At 34.4% G+C, this 15,238-nt stretch overlaps 1 protein-coding gene across 2 annotated transcripts; it reads right to left on the bottom strand.

Moving 5' to 3' along the window:
- Nucleotides 1-8,546: 8,546 nt before the first annotated feature.
- Nucleotides 8,547-13,882, bottom strand: LOC150108258 (venom protein 302-like). Of its 2 annotated transcripts, XM_090415706.1 has the most exons (5): nucleotides 13,773-13,882; nucleotides 12,567-12,730; nucleotides 10,678-10,731; nucleotides 9,261-9,375; nucleotides 8,547-8,796 (listed from the first exon to the last, which is right to left on the bottom strand). In XM_090415706.1, the coding sequence occupies exons 2-5, from the start codon at nucleotides 12,569-12,571 to the stop codon at nucleotides 8,647-8,649; spliced, it is 324 nt and encodes a 107-aa protein (XP_090271832.1). In that variant the 5' UTR covers nucleotides 12,572-12,730; nucleotides 13,773-13,882; the 3' UTR covers nucleotides 8,547-8,646. The 2 variants fall into 2 exon arrangements, with proteins under 2 accessions (XP_090271832.1, XP_090271834.1); XM_090415708.1 differs by lacking the exon at nucleotides 10,678-10,731.
- Between the last annotated feature and the right edge of the window lie 1,356 nt (nucleotides 13,883-15,238).

Raw genomic sequence — 15,238 nt, forward strand, 5'->3', positions numbered from 1 at the left:
TGTAGGCAACTGAACGCAGCTACTGCGTACGTCAAGTAATCTAGCGAAGTGTTCTTTTTAGCGTGAAGGATTATTGTCCCTTCTAATTGACATGACGGTCAAACTACACTTCTTATTAATGTTCTTTCAGCAGGTGGATAGAATATTATCCAGTTTTACTGGACGTGTATATACGTCCAGCAAAGAAATGGGACGCTTACATACATGAATTGTATGGAATACAGAGTTCCTGTTAGTTTTATATTCTAAGGAAAGAACAATGTATTTCAAATGGAAGCGGGAGGTCTCACAAATTTTTCAGCGGCCTCTAGTTATTATATTATGAATTTAATATTTAAAAATAAGTATTTTATTTTGCAACTATAGCTATGCTGTTTGTTTATTGTTCTTTGTGAGGAGTAAGTTTAAAATGTGGCCCCATACAGAGTGAGGCCCCCAGCTTCCGCTTCATGCACCTAATTGTAAATTCGCCCCTGATCATTCTTGAACTGAGACTCAAGTTATACAAATGTGTGAGAGGCCCAGCCAATTCAGTTGAACATTCCTTTAGCAAACTGGCTGATATTCCATTTGTCCCTATTGAGAAATTCTTATCCACGTTATTCAAGAGCTGTTTAACCTCATTTTCATTAACCTCTAACTCTTCACCCAACGTAGCAGTAGTAATGTGCACCATGCTACATACACCTGGTTGATATATTTTAGCAAAGTGGGCACTCATTAACTGAATAATCTCCTTAGCTTCAGACACTCGTGTACCATCTACATGCAATAAAGTTATTCTTCAGCATTCGTTTGCTACATAATGTTAAAATTCTTTTGGATTGCCTTTAGTTTGCATGGCCAATTTCTTTTCATAATCCGATTTAGCTTTTCTCACATTACTCGTTACTTTTCTGGCCTGAGCTTTATATATTTCATAACTTCTCTCACTTTTATTCTCACGATATTCTTTCCACATCATGTTCTTCTTGTGGATCTCTGGCTTAATAAGGCTGAACATCCATTTCACTCCCAACCTATTCATTCTTCGAACAATAGGGATACATTGGAATACCGCCTCATTTAAGCACTATTTCAAAGATTACCATGCATTGCTAACATTTTTTCCGTGATACCATGGAACCAAAGACAGTATTCTTCTAAGTTGATCATAATTTCCAGCTTTGTAGTCCAGTATGTAGCCTGTTCTATTCGGAGCTTCAATACAAGTAGATACTTCATAAGAAAGAACCGCATGATCGCTGTCACCAATTAGTGGTAAAATAGCCATATTCTTCACAGAGATCCCTTCTGACGCTATGCGCAAATCCAACACTCTTTGACCTCGATTTCCTTTTTTCACATGTGCTTGAGAAAGTTGTCTCGCAACAATTCAATAAATTCTTGTTCTTTCTTATCATGAGATTTCTCTTCTACCCAATCAATGTTTGGAAAATGAAAGTCACCCATAATGATCATTCGCTTGGTACCCATAAGGCTAAATTGGCAATCCATTTCTTCGTCCCCTGCAACTGAACCGGCAGGTCTGTAGCAACATCCCGCCATATATTTCATTCTGTTAACGTCCACTTCACACCAGATAGTCTCAAACTCATCGCTATGGGACATTGTTACCATCATTGTTTTCCTGTATTTCTACCCTAATTGGATTAAATTCATCTGATATCATTAGTAGCACTCCTCCTCCTCTCCAATCCCTTCTGTCATTCCTAAAAATAGTATATCTGTTACACTCGATCCCACTTACCATATCTGATTTTGGTTTCACTAATGCGAACAATCTAAGGCCACATCGTATTCAATAAAGCAACAAACTCAACACCCTTTGTTTCTAATGCTCCTGGCATTTGTGTATAGACATGTAAGTGTAAGTAGATTATTTTCATTTTTTTTTTTTTGCTGTTGTTTTTCTCTTTACCTTCAGATTTAAGACTGAGGCATCAAAAGCATGTGCTAGGCTGGTAGATCATTACCTTATATGGTCGTCTGCCACACATTCTTTAATATCAAATAAGCTACGTATTTTTTCAATTATTTATACTATTTTATAGATAGTTTTGAATTCTGATGAAAATACAGGTATCGAGTAATTCTACTTTCTATAGCTAGGTTGTAGATAGGCATCTCCTGATCACTTACTAGTTATTTTGTATCACATACAATTTGCTAAAATGTATTTTATTAAATAAAATAATAATAATAAAATTGAATTTCCAAACAAAACCAAATAATAAAACATTTAAATCTTTACGAACAACAAGTCATTTATTTGCGTGTGACGATCATTAATGTAAACAATGTAAAAATAATAGCTGGATTATTTTCGTGGCAAATGTGTCCTCCAATAAGTATCATTTTTTCTGGTCATATTTAATGACGCAATAACAAATAGACCAAAGAAAGAAAGAAGGAGTACAATTACTTGACATCTTGACATATAATTGTATTTCAAAAATAACTGGGAGAAGAAAAGAAAGAATGCATTAATAATGGTAAAATATATTTAAAAATATAATCCTGTCCTTTTTCATGATAGACATTGGTAAAAATGAATACACTCGACTTCTTGATTAATGGACGTTTGCCTTTTGTGTTCTGTCTCCGCGATTCGCTATGAATATAGCAGCAAATTAATTTTACTGTTTTGTACTGCAATCATTTAAAATATTTTAGTTCGTTTTAGGCGTGCATAGACTGTTATGATGGTTCTTAAAATGTTTTCACATAATTCCATACAGATTAATGGTTTCATGTGGTTTATAAAGAGTTTATTGTGCAAATAACTTATATGGCTAATCCAGTTTTGAACAGCATCAAAGTGAAATCCTAGGTATCTTGTTTTTTTTTTCACCTGTGTGATGCTTGTAATTTCAGGATCAGCACTTTTTGTATAGGAGGATGAATGTCGGATGGTGAGATGCTTAGTGTTTTTGGATTGTGTCTGTGTGCTTCTGAACATCGTGAACTTTATTTTTTCAGAGTTTTCAGTGTGTAAGCCATTTTCGGTTAGCCAGATGGTAATCAGATTATTATTGACTTGAATATTTGTGTAGGCTGAGTTGGCATCATTATGGATGCGTCCATCCGTAGTGACGCCTACGGAGTCAACCATGAGTACCACCACTGTGGTGGGACTTGCAGTTGACTCTCTGCACTTCCACGTCAGTATAGTGTCGCTGATTGTTCACCTAAGATCGCTCAATTTGTCAACAGTTTGTCAAACAGATAGGTCTGTACCATGGCATCCTTTCTTTCACACGCCGTCAGTTCCCTTCTCGTAGACATTTCACACGACTCATTTGCACTAACTTGGAATCATTATATTCCTCCAATTCATTCCGACTTCAAGTACGTTGACGCGTAACATGGCACGATGCACTATGCCCATACGGGCGACCGGTGACTTCTGTCCAGTAGTATATATATCGTCTATTATTATCCAGGATTCGGCTTTCTCAAGAAAATTTTGGGTGTTTGATTTGAGAGGGATGTAGACAGAATTTAATATCTAAAAAAAAGTTATTTTGTTTGGTTTTGTTTACTTCACTGCGTATGTTGTCCTACATACTCTCATTTATAGCTTACACTTTTTTTCTGCTAACTTTTCTTGTTGAAGTTTATAATTCGAGAGCCTCGTTTAGTTTGTTCTGAAGTGCTGTATTGTTGTAAGTCTGGCCTTTGGTATGCTAAATTCTTGCTTATCTATGGATACTTCTGTTAACAGAAAAAATATCAATATTGTCTATATATTCCTTCAGATAAGCTTGAACGCTGTTAGTACGTATTTCGTATGCTTGTTACTGATGTAAGAATAGACACTTTTTCCCTTCGGAAACCTGCTTTTCCCACATGGTTATCGAGTTCAGAATGTTGCATTCCAGACTGATTGGGGTCTGCTTTCCAGGCCAGCCTGAAATGTAAAACGAATACAGTTTCACATTCATAAGATTTTAAATTAGCATATACTATAGAACTGAGTTTGTTTACATATCAATCCAACAAATATTATAATACCTATACTTAATTGCCCCTGGTGATAAACTAATTCTTTCCAATTATTTTATTTATTTTTTATTTTGTATGATCCAAAAAACATACTGTAAAAGCCCAGTTCAAACTTTTTTCAAATCTATTTGGACATCTAAAAATTGAGGCGATGTTCTCACGGCAGACAATTAAATTCATCTTGGGCATAGGACTCTAAGACGAGTCCTCATATTTATGGGTTTTATTATTATATCACTACTACTATCACATCACACTCCTTCTACAGTTTTTTTTTCAAAATAACCGAGTACATTTCGATCCCAGTGCTAATTTTCTAAATTGCATGAATTATTTCGTACCTCCCCCACCAGAAAAATCACTGCCCCCAAATATCTGGATTACTAAACCATAACATCGGTCTCCAAATATCAACCATAAATTAATTTAGTTGAATGAATATGAATTGTAGCTTACGTCAGAGCATCTCCATTTTCTGAAAACAATTGAATAATTGAAGATTACGCTTCAGTGCGATGTATGAGTAAGTTATTAAAGAAAAAGAAGTAGCCTAATGATTTGTTTCTTAAAGAGTTAGAGGTTGTACTCGATGGGATAGTATGGGGAAACTGTTTCAAAAAATATAGATGAATTGAATGAAGGAAGACGATGGTGAGAGGTTTGTTCAGTACGTTTGAAGTTGGACAGTGTACGGATTTTGGCCAGTTACTGCTCTAGGTCTTCCATCGTTAGAAGAAAAAGGAGGAATGGTAGCAGCCAATTTAGAGGAGCAATGCCCATGAAAGTATCTAGAGAAAAAGTACAGCGTCGAAATAGATTGCCTGTGATAAAGTGGCTGAAGGGAGTCTGTAAAGGATGGGTCGTCTATTAAACGAATGACCCTCTTCTGAACAGCAACAATTATTCTCAGAGAGGTCTCGGGTGCACAACTTCAAATGTGGGATGGGAATATATTCCAAGGTTAGTCGGATCCGAGATTTGTAAAATTATACTTTTAGATGAATATAAGTAATGTCTAGAACAGAATCAAGCTTTTTGGAGGCTGAGGAGGGTATGTGAGTAATATGTTTCTGTCAGGATAAACTGCATGTTATATTCAACTTAAGAAGAGAAAGCTGATCTAGAAAGGAAACTTCAACATTATCGAAAGTAAGAGGAGGTTAAGTAGGATCTTTCTTGTCCATAATAAAGAAGGCAGCCCTGAGTTTTTATGCCATTGAAATTTATTAATTTACTAATTGAAATTAAGTTATCTTCATTCCATTTCAGGATGTTGAAACGTTCACTGTTTACGTCGTTCGGTATGTAAGACTTTCAGTCTTCTATCGTTTGAGTACTTAAGGGTTTCTCGAGTGAGGAAGAGAAATGAAGAGTACCGTCATAATGTTCGACATGAGCTTCATAAATCCAATATTCATAATAAAAATCTGATTGCAAAAAAGAATGCTCAGATGCGTAACCGATGGTCTCCTCCGTCAATCCTGCATATCAGAAAACTGGTAACGTGTGATTTGGTTAGATGCGTCGTCTTTCACGCTGCTTCTAGATGAATATGAACCATTTCACAGTAATAATAACGTTACCTTCCTAGTGGTTCCGTCAATCATCGGATTTCAAATCCCTTTACACATCTTTGAAATATGGTGCAGTGAAGTGTTCGTAAGAGGAGTCCACTACAACCAGGAAATCTGACGGAACTGCCTGATATGATATGATACCTGTGGGGTGTCTCCGGGACTGTGTAGAATCGACGTTTCAGAGTAACGTGTCTATTCTGAATTCATGTTTAGTTCACCATGATATCCCCGCCCCCAATTCTCGTCGTTGAATTCCCTAATTAGGGATTTTAAGCAATTAAATACCGCCGCTTTGCCAATCGTCTCCTGCATCTCCTAAAGCCTTGTATTTTATGTTTGAAGATGTGTATGTTCACGAGACTAGTTTGTCTGTTTTGAGGAAGGAAAAATCCTTCACCTCTGTATGAGACCAGATAACTTACTTGTAATTAAAAGAATTAATTTCCCAAACCGGAAACCATTGACCTACATTTCTAACGCATCCTTAATATGGATATGCACGAAAATAGAAAACATCAAATCGAAGTAGGCGATGCAGCAAGAAACAAGCTGGCAGAATCGACAGGACTGATGTACTTCATATGATGGACGAGAATCGAATCCAGGTCTTTCTAACCAAGGGTTTCCGTTGTAAGTAATCGAGCTACGGAGTCTTCATCACGATATTAGGTGAATGGATGGATTGGCCATTTAGTATTAAGTTTGAAAGAAGAACTAAATATCGGGCATTGTGGCTGATTGAAAACTAATTTCGTTTTTCAAATTGTAATTGTGATTTGACTAAAAAAAACTGAATGAGTTAGTTGTTGGGATTTGAATCAATACCCATTCCATCGTATGCACATGCAAGATCGTTGACTCTTTTGAGAAATCAAAAAACCGACATTTTCATTACAAACAAACTCATAAATACGTCTAAACGTTTCAGAATGTTTACATGGATATAAGATTTTCAACGTTCTCAATATCCATCAGATTTCAATCCCCATGAATTATTTCAATGGTCGACATTGCTTATGTTAGAGAGAAAGGTGCTTTTATGGCTGACCCTTAAATGTTGGGAAAAAATTGGCTTCCGAAACTGTTAGTGACCCACTACTTTTTTTTTAAAAAAAAAGCGATTTGCTGCTTAGTATTGTTTTCTCTCATTAGGCTATCTGATGGATGCCCGAATACCTTAGCTACCTGAGAGATTAGCGCTGAATAATAGCGAGATTACTATATTTATTGTTTTTTTTTTTTCAGTTGTATTTTCACTATTACATCAGAAAATGTACCACAACTATCAGGAAACAATATTACTGGCGATTGTATAAATAAAGTTCTGAGTGCTACATGCGAAATAATAAGAAACTGATAAGCATTACAGTAAGTATTTGGACCCTTTTATATTTACGTATTTATTTTGTGTGGGTGTGTGTGTGGGGGAGGGATCTGTGAGCAATTACCACTACCAATTCATTTTGGAAGGTGTGGACTGGAGATATTACAAACAGTTGGGATAAATAATATTTCCTCTAAATATTATTATTATTATCAACTGTTTTTTAATGCACCTGAATCATAAACCTAATGTTTACTATTCATATGTATTCTCTGGCTAATTTAAAAAAATAGAAAGATTAATAGAACATATTACACATATTAGATAAATTATTAAAAAAATAAAAATGTCAATTTCTGGAAGGAAAACCCACCTCCGCATGAGACCCAGTTTAACACGCCTTCAGTCGAATTGAATTTATAATTTCGTAAGTCCGGGTACATTATTAGATATTCCTCATAAAATGGGAAGTTGAACCCTCACGTTATGCGGATCATCTCTCTCTCTCTCTTGCGTCTGATTCCAGCAACTCGATTGCATGAATGGTTTACTGATAATCCATACTTATCGTTCATATTTAGATTTAATATTTTGCACTTACACGTTATTATTAAAAAGGGTGGGGGAGAAACAAAACTCTTAAAGATATATTACTTAATCACAATTTTCAAGATTTCGATAAAACTAGAGGTGTGTTTAAAAAAACAAAATGAGATAACAGTTTACACATGAAAATTTAGGGTTTATAGAGAATGGTTTGATATATGAAGAAAATATGAAATTGGGTGTTTTTTTCTAATAATCACAAGCCGCATCATACAGTGAAATCGGGTAGCGGCTTCATTAGTTGCATAGATTTTTTTTTTTTTTTTGCATATTACGATAGATATCTGCAGCTTGAAGATAAGTACAGTACGTTTGAAAAATAGTAAAAAAATGAGCAAACCAACTACGTATATGCTCATTTTGCATATTATAATTGTCAGAATGCTAACAAAAGGAGGTGCGTAGGAGGAGAAAGAAGTTTGAATGATATTCTTCAAATATCTGTTTTCTTACACACCCACTTCTTGTTTTAGCACGAGGTACGCATTTTCTCCTTCACATGTGATCCGCTAATGATATAGTTTCACGTCATTAGCGTCTTATAATTATCTTATTATAATATATCGTATGATATTTTGCAGGATATCAGAAACATTGAAAATATAAAATAAGCATTACACTATATATAGTGGATACCGTGACTTATTTAAATATTATTAAATTAATAACTAGAAATAATATAAGATAAAAAATATAAATATGTCCTTTAAGCTTTTGTTGTTATTTTTTAATTAAAAGGTAGAAAAATAATTATTACATAAATTTAGATTTTTAAAAAATATATTCTAATAGGTTTTTCTTTTATAAATTTTTCTAGAAATAGTCTTCCCATAAAACCCAGTTAGAATGTAGAGCACAAATATTCATTTAAATTTGTAACACGATGAAATATCTCCACACCACAACGGGCAACTGCGAATAAAAACGCAGTGCAGTCCACTAACAAAGTGATAATCCTAATTTTTTTCCATAACAGAATAAAAGTGCATTGAAATGTGAGTGTTTTGCAAAAAACTTTAAAAAAATATGGCACTTATAAAGAACTGTTTATTAATAACCTGTAAAATTCTTAGTTTAGTTTCAGAAAATTCAGTGCTCCAATCATTTTTGATGAACTTTCGTATAAGGCATTTACGGTGGTGAAATTTTTTTACATATTCCTTCTGCGTTAAATTCGTCGTTTTCACCTCTTGGAGTAGATGATAGTTCTTTTACACATACAAGACAATCTCCACATTTTCCAGTTATATTCCAAGGACCTCCACATATCTCGCCCTCGGCCTGAAAGAAATTAAAGTTGAAATAAATAAACAAGAGAGAGAGAGAGAGAGAGAGAGGGGAGGTATTAAAGGATAGGAAATTAATAATAAATAGCTTTACAATAACACAAATGATATTTTTCTACGGATTTAACATGCAATCAACCGAAAGAGAAAGAAAAAGATCAAATGTAAAAAATTAGTAGATTACATTACAAACAATAAGACTATCATTGAAAATGGGGTGAAAACAAAGGTATCATAATGATTTAATTATGACATTTCTTATATTATTTAACAAAGGGTGTGCGTTAAAAAACGAAACAAAGAAAATCATAACAACTTCATAATTAAGAAAAATTTAATTAATTAATTTTTTTTTTTTGTTGTTGTTAATTTGGACTTCAGGATAAGCTTAAGCACAGCGGCTAGAATGAACACTAAGGTTTTAAGCCAATAGCCACAATCTAAATATTATATACATACTTTGGCACATACTGTACAGCAGTTGCACACATCTAGAGTTTTGCCTGCGGGACAATTTTCAGGAGGAGTAGGACAGTTTCTGTTTTCGCATGGTATGCATTTTAACGATTGGATGCTAATATAAATAAATAGAATACAGACGTCAATAAGAACGGTACACAAGGAGATAAAGATGAAGAGCTTAACACACACACACACACACACACACACACACACACACACACACACACACACACACACACACACACACACACACACACACACACACACACACACACAGATTTATTTATCATACAATACCTCGCTTCCATACATATCAGACCAGATTGAAATTATTAGAATAACTTAATTTGCCATTCGTCTACTTATCAAAGGGTAAATTTGCTGAACTTAAAATCCTTCGACCTGTGTATGAGGATGGTTAGCTTATCTTCATTCGACAACCTCTTACGTATAAGTTACCTTATAAGAAAGGTTGACTGGTGATGGCATTTAGAACGACACATGTACATGTTCTTTCAAATCCTGTCTACGAAACGTGCATGTACATGTATCGTACTGAAAGTAACAATGAGACGCTTTTCCAGAAAATATGACAACCCTCAAATTTATTTTTAAACCATTCTTTCAGCAACCAATCCCCAACGCACTCGTGAACTATGCAATGGCTATCGTTCACCGAATGCATTGCTGATCATTCAAAAATTAAATACTTCACTGAATCTTTAAAAGAAGGTGAGTTTCATATCTAATTCTGGTTTCTCAATCGTAATATATAGGCCGTATTTCTTTCTGGATGTGGAATTAATGGAAAGTGCTGATTAATAATAAGAATAGCAGTCGCTATTAATTTTAACCTCATCCAAGTAAAGAGGTGTTAATGATAACCGTGAGATTTTGTTTTTTAGATATTCCATATGACCACTTCTTAGCCTCGGTACAAAATGATACGAAGGAATATGAAAACTGAAATTTATTTAATATAACCAAAACTGTAATATCTGAAGAAAGGAAAAAAAAAAAGAAAAGCATTTCGCAACAAATACTAAATTTCCTTAAAATTCATGGAGCTAAAACAAGGCGCTTTTATATATCGACTAAAACCAATAAATTGACATTAATCGATGCTCATTCGTGGTTTCAAAATTTAAAGTGAATTTTAACAGTGGAGCCCTCAGTATTAAACTCTCTCTCTCTCTCTCTCTCTCTCTCTCTCTCTCTCTCTCTCTCTCATTCTCGAATTATTATTAAAAACTGAATGAATGAAATATATTCGCCAGCTATTTTATGTTCAGTACTTTAATTAACACTGTCTTGAAACAACAATGAGTAGCAAAGCTAGACAACCGAATAATAAAATAAACCCAAACAAATCAATTCACAAATGTAGTAAATATGTCTTTTACATGATACTCACCTTCGAAGATTGACAAAAATCAAAAACATGCAACATACTAACACTATCTTCTTCCTGTAATAAGAATTAAAATAAATTATCCCATTATTCCCCTAAAATTAAAATAATAATAATATTATTAATAATTAAGGTTTGTATCGTAAAGTGACTGATTCTCTTTCAAGTTTCCTTTGATTCTTTCCATTCTTTTCTATAATAGATGAGAGGGAATTCTAGAAACCTGCAACTGCTTATGTGATGGCAACTGATTTTTGATATCCGCATTGTCTGCTGTAGCTGTAAACTGCATTTTCTTCCAGAGTTTCTGTGAGGGGAAAACCCTCCTACCTCCGCATGAGACTCACAAACTCATCTTCACTTCAAATGTCCCGATAAAGGTTCTTCGCTTCATAGACACGAATCAAACCCAGGTCTTTCAAAAGTAATGGTTTCATCTGATATACGGAGGCTGAGCCTCATTTGAGGTTTGTTAAAGATATCTCTCTTTAATAACTCGCATAACGTCCAGAAAACACTTGGGAAGAAAACCAGATTATCCGTATTAAAAGAATGTGTTCAAACGTATGCTTTTTTTAATAAAAAAAATATAAGTAGATGTTTCTGAGAGAAGAATGAATGACAGCCTTTCATAAATTATCCATTTATTGTTTAGATACTTTTTTTTCGGTGACGTTACAAATGTATTATGTACAAACGCAATTGAGAGAAAATCATTAGCTCAGTATTTATAAGAGTGCTCCACAGTAAAAACAACACCAAATGAAAAACAACTATTGAGTAGTTGAGTCAACTTGCTTATATTTCGCTGGTTTGCTAAACAGAATCATAAGAAGACAAACTACAACTGTGGTGTCTCACAGCACTCAGTTAGAATGCTATCAAAGCAATTCAAATTGCGACTAAAAAGGAACTAATATCCTAGGAGGAGCTCTCTAGGTAAGATTCTTTTAGGAGATTACTTCCTAAAAAACAGTGAAAGAGTGAAGTTAATTCTGATCAGTGAGTAACTTGGTCTTAGAATGATTCTCTCCCTGATCTGTAGCAAAATAATGTACCATAATTGTTGAGGTTATAATCAGCATCAGTCATGATGCTGAGTCTAAAAGTCTCTTAGACCTGTAGCGACTTCTGTGTAGTACAGAAGTTGCTACAGGTCTAAATTCTGTGAACAGGAACATCCAGAGCATGTAATGCAAATCCTAACTTGCTTTGGAGATGAGTGCAGATGTAGTTCTTGTGTTGTTCAATACAGAATTAACTGGAAGGAGACAACTTTGCAACCCAGAAGTAACTACTGGTCTGGGAGACTATTTTTCGAATCGGCATCAGTTATGATGCCTATTCGAAAAAAAAAAAACAGTAATTATTTCTGCATTAATTTGCAACCATAATTACTGTACACTTCACGATGTGCGTGAGGAAATTAACCCTCGTTTCATCTTTTCCTTCTTGAAACACTGTTATGAATAACCATTAACTCGTGAGCCTTTCTATTCGTATTAGCGGAGTAATACGAATATTTCGAGGGCGAGGGTAAAGGAGCATGTGAATAAACGAAATGGAAAGTTTCAAACATCAGATAAATAAAATTTGAAGAAACAATATCGTTAATTTTCATTTTGTAAATAACTGATCCATTGATCATGATAATCCGGATCTGCTTTCTCCAGCAAGTAAAGAAAATTTGCTTTCGTAAATGTTGGTTATGGCAAAAATAATAACAACAAAGTCGATGAAAACCTAAAAGTAAAAGCTAAAATTACGAGAGCTTCCGATGTTGAAATAAATTATTTTAAAAGAGGATATTTCGAAGATGTAACCGAGTTCTTTTAGTAAGATAAAAATAGAAAAGTTTAAATCAATTAAACGTTAATAACCATAATACTTACTGCATTTTGATGTACGTTGATCTTCTGATGGCGTTATTTTGCTGCAGCCTATAGCTCTCCTCTGTAGATATATAGCTGAAACGAGCTGTAGTCACAGCTATATGTAGAGGGATTGTACGCCCACAGTTGACAGAACCTGAGCTGGCACAATGCCAAGAAGAGTCCTGTTGAAGAGGAAAAAGGAGTAAGGCGATGTAAATAGTCTTCACCAACACACGAAATCACCTGCTTTATACGAAAACTTTCCCAACTGTTATACTTACCAATTTAAAAAGTAAAATGCGTATAAAAGAAAACGAATTTTCCGTCGTGTAATAATAAACAACTCATCCACAAGACTGATTGATTAACCTATTATCAGAATGGATTCTCCTTCTTCTGTCATGCGCATAAGTGTCGAGAGGTCTCCCATCCGTGGTCGAACTTTATCTATGACTATTATCAGCTCTACTTTCTGTACAACGTGCATCCTGTATGTGGGATCCACTCATTAAACTCTGCGGACTCTGAGATTTTAGTAATAAAAATATCTACAATAAAAATACAACAGAAGAAAGAAATCTGTTGTGCTCTTTTTGCTGTTGGTTAAATTTATAAGAAATTCAAGACTATCGCGTATGTGTAGTAAATTCAGAATGGTTTATGATTTTAATTTTATGCTGTTCATAACATAATTTATATTTAAAAAAAAAAAAAAAAGTTTAGCGATCATCATTATTAGCACAGTTCTATTAACATCCGCACTGACTGCTCGAAAGAGAATCATCTAACGCCTTTTAAACCAGAAAAAAAGAAAATGTTTCGTGAATATTATTTTTTTTTTAATATTCACGAAAAATTTTCTTTTTTTCGACATGACAAATCTCAACATTTTTCATATCTTAGTTGGTATTAAAAGAACCAAGATATAAAAAAGTTGCGGTTTGTCATGTTTTGTTTCGTGATCACAGTTAAGATATTATTCATGTTCTCAACTGAGTTTTGTGTAGTTTTATTATTATTATGATGATGATGATGATTATGATTATGATTATTGCAACAACAAAGTCCTTGAAAACCTAAAAGTAAAGCTAAAATAACGATGGGATCTAATGTTAAAATGGATTATTTTGAAAGAGAATATTCCGAATATTGCAATCGAGTTTTTATAATAACATAAAATATAAACGTCTAAGGCAATTAAAAGTTAATAATCATAACACTTACTGCATTTTGATATACGTTGATCTTCTGATGCCGTTATTTTGCTGTAGCCTATAATTCCTCCGTAGGTATATAGCTATAACGAGCTGTAGACACAGCCACACCTAGAGGTAGCTACAGCTACCCATACAAGTAGCTATGACTATTATCAGCTCTGCGCGTACAACGTGTATCCTGTATGTGGAATCCTGTCAAGCAGGATGCATATTTACGGAAAGTAAAGCATCCCGTATGTGGGATCCAGTCATTAAAACTCTGCAGACTCTCAGATTTTAGTAACAAAATAATAAAATAAAAACAGAAGCAGAAATCTGTTGTGCTCTTTTTGATGCTGATCAAATTTATAACAAATACAATGCTATTCAGTGCGTGTGCTAAATTCAGCATGGTTTATAGTTTTAATTTTAAGGTGTTGATAACATGATTTATATTGAACAGATAATAGATCAAAAAAAAAGAAAGAAGAGAATACAGCTGTTAAAACATGTGTATAATTATATTTAAAAAATAGCCAGGACACAAAATAAAGAATGCACTAATAATGGGAAATATATTTAAAAATATAACTCCGTACAGTAAAACAGTTCAAAAATGAAGTCAAAATGAATAATGGGCTCTAGCTCGTCATTAAATTTTGGGTTGATTGGCATTTGTGTTTAGTCATTGCGATTCCGTATGAGTATAGCAGGGAATCAATTTTACTGTTTTGTAGTGCAGTGCAGTGGCGCACCCAGAGGAGGAATAAGGGGGTCCTGGCCCTCCCAAAACAAAAAGGAAAAAACACTAGAAAATTTTCCAAAAATCTTTTCCTAATTAAAATTCATTTTTTTATTTATGTTGTGTCGTGTCTTCTATTTCTATACTACTTATAAATTAGCGGTCGCGTAAGGTAAGAATACCTTATGGGATCACGGCCGCTGTGAATGCAAGGCGAACGAAGTAGTGCTCGGGTGGACTGAGCGCTACTTCGTACTTCGTCTGGCCGAGCCGGGCCAGAGGAGATCACGGGTATCATGTATTGGCGATCACTGCAGTTGCTCAGTCAAAATGTCGTATGCAATGTGTAGTGTGTATTCTAAAATCGGCTACTGAACTCAGTCCCCCCGTAAGATTAAATCTCGAGTCAGTCCCCCCCCCTAAAAAAATTAAGTCCTGAGTGTGCCACTGCTGCAGTGATTATAACATTTTAGTTCGTTTTCTGCGTTTGTTGTTATCGTGTTTCTTAAAATGCCTTCACATATACAGATTAATGCTTTCATGTAGGAGCCATCTTTTAGTTTGCTTTCTTTATCCAGAGTTTATTGTGTAGACAATTTATATGGCTATTCCAGTTTAGATCAGCATCAAAGTGAAATCCTAGGTATCTTGTTTTTTTCCACCTGTGTGATAGTTAAAGTTTCAGGATCAGCACTTTTTGTATAGGAGGAGGGATGTCGGATGATGAGATGCTTAGTATCTTTGGATTGTGT

Source organism: Typopeltis vanoorti, chromosome 3 (genome assembly GCF_054136105.1).
Source record: "Typopeltis vanoorti isolate ZY-2024b chromosome 3, IOZ_Tvanoo_1.0, whole genome shotgun sequence".
Lineage (NCBI taxonomy): Eukaryota > Metazoa > Arthropoda > Arachnida > Uropygi > Thelyphonidae > Typopeltis > Typopeltis vanoorti.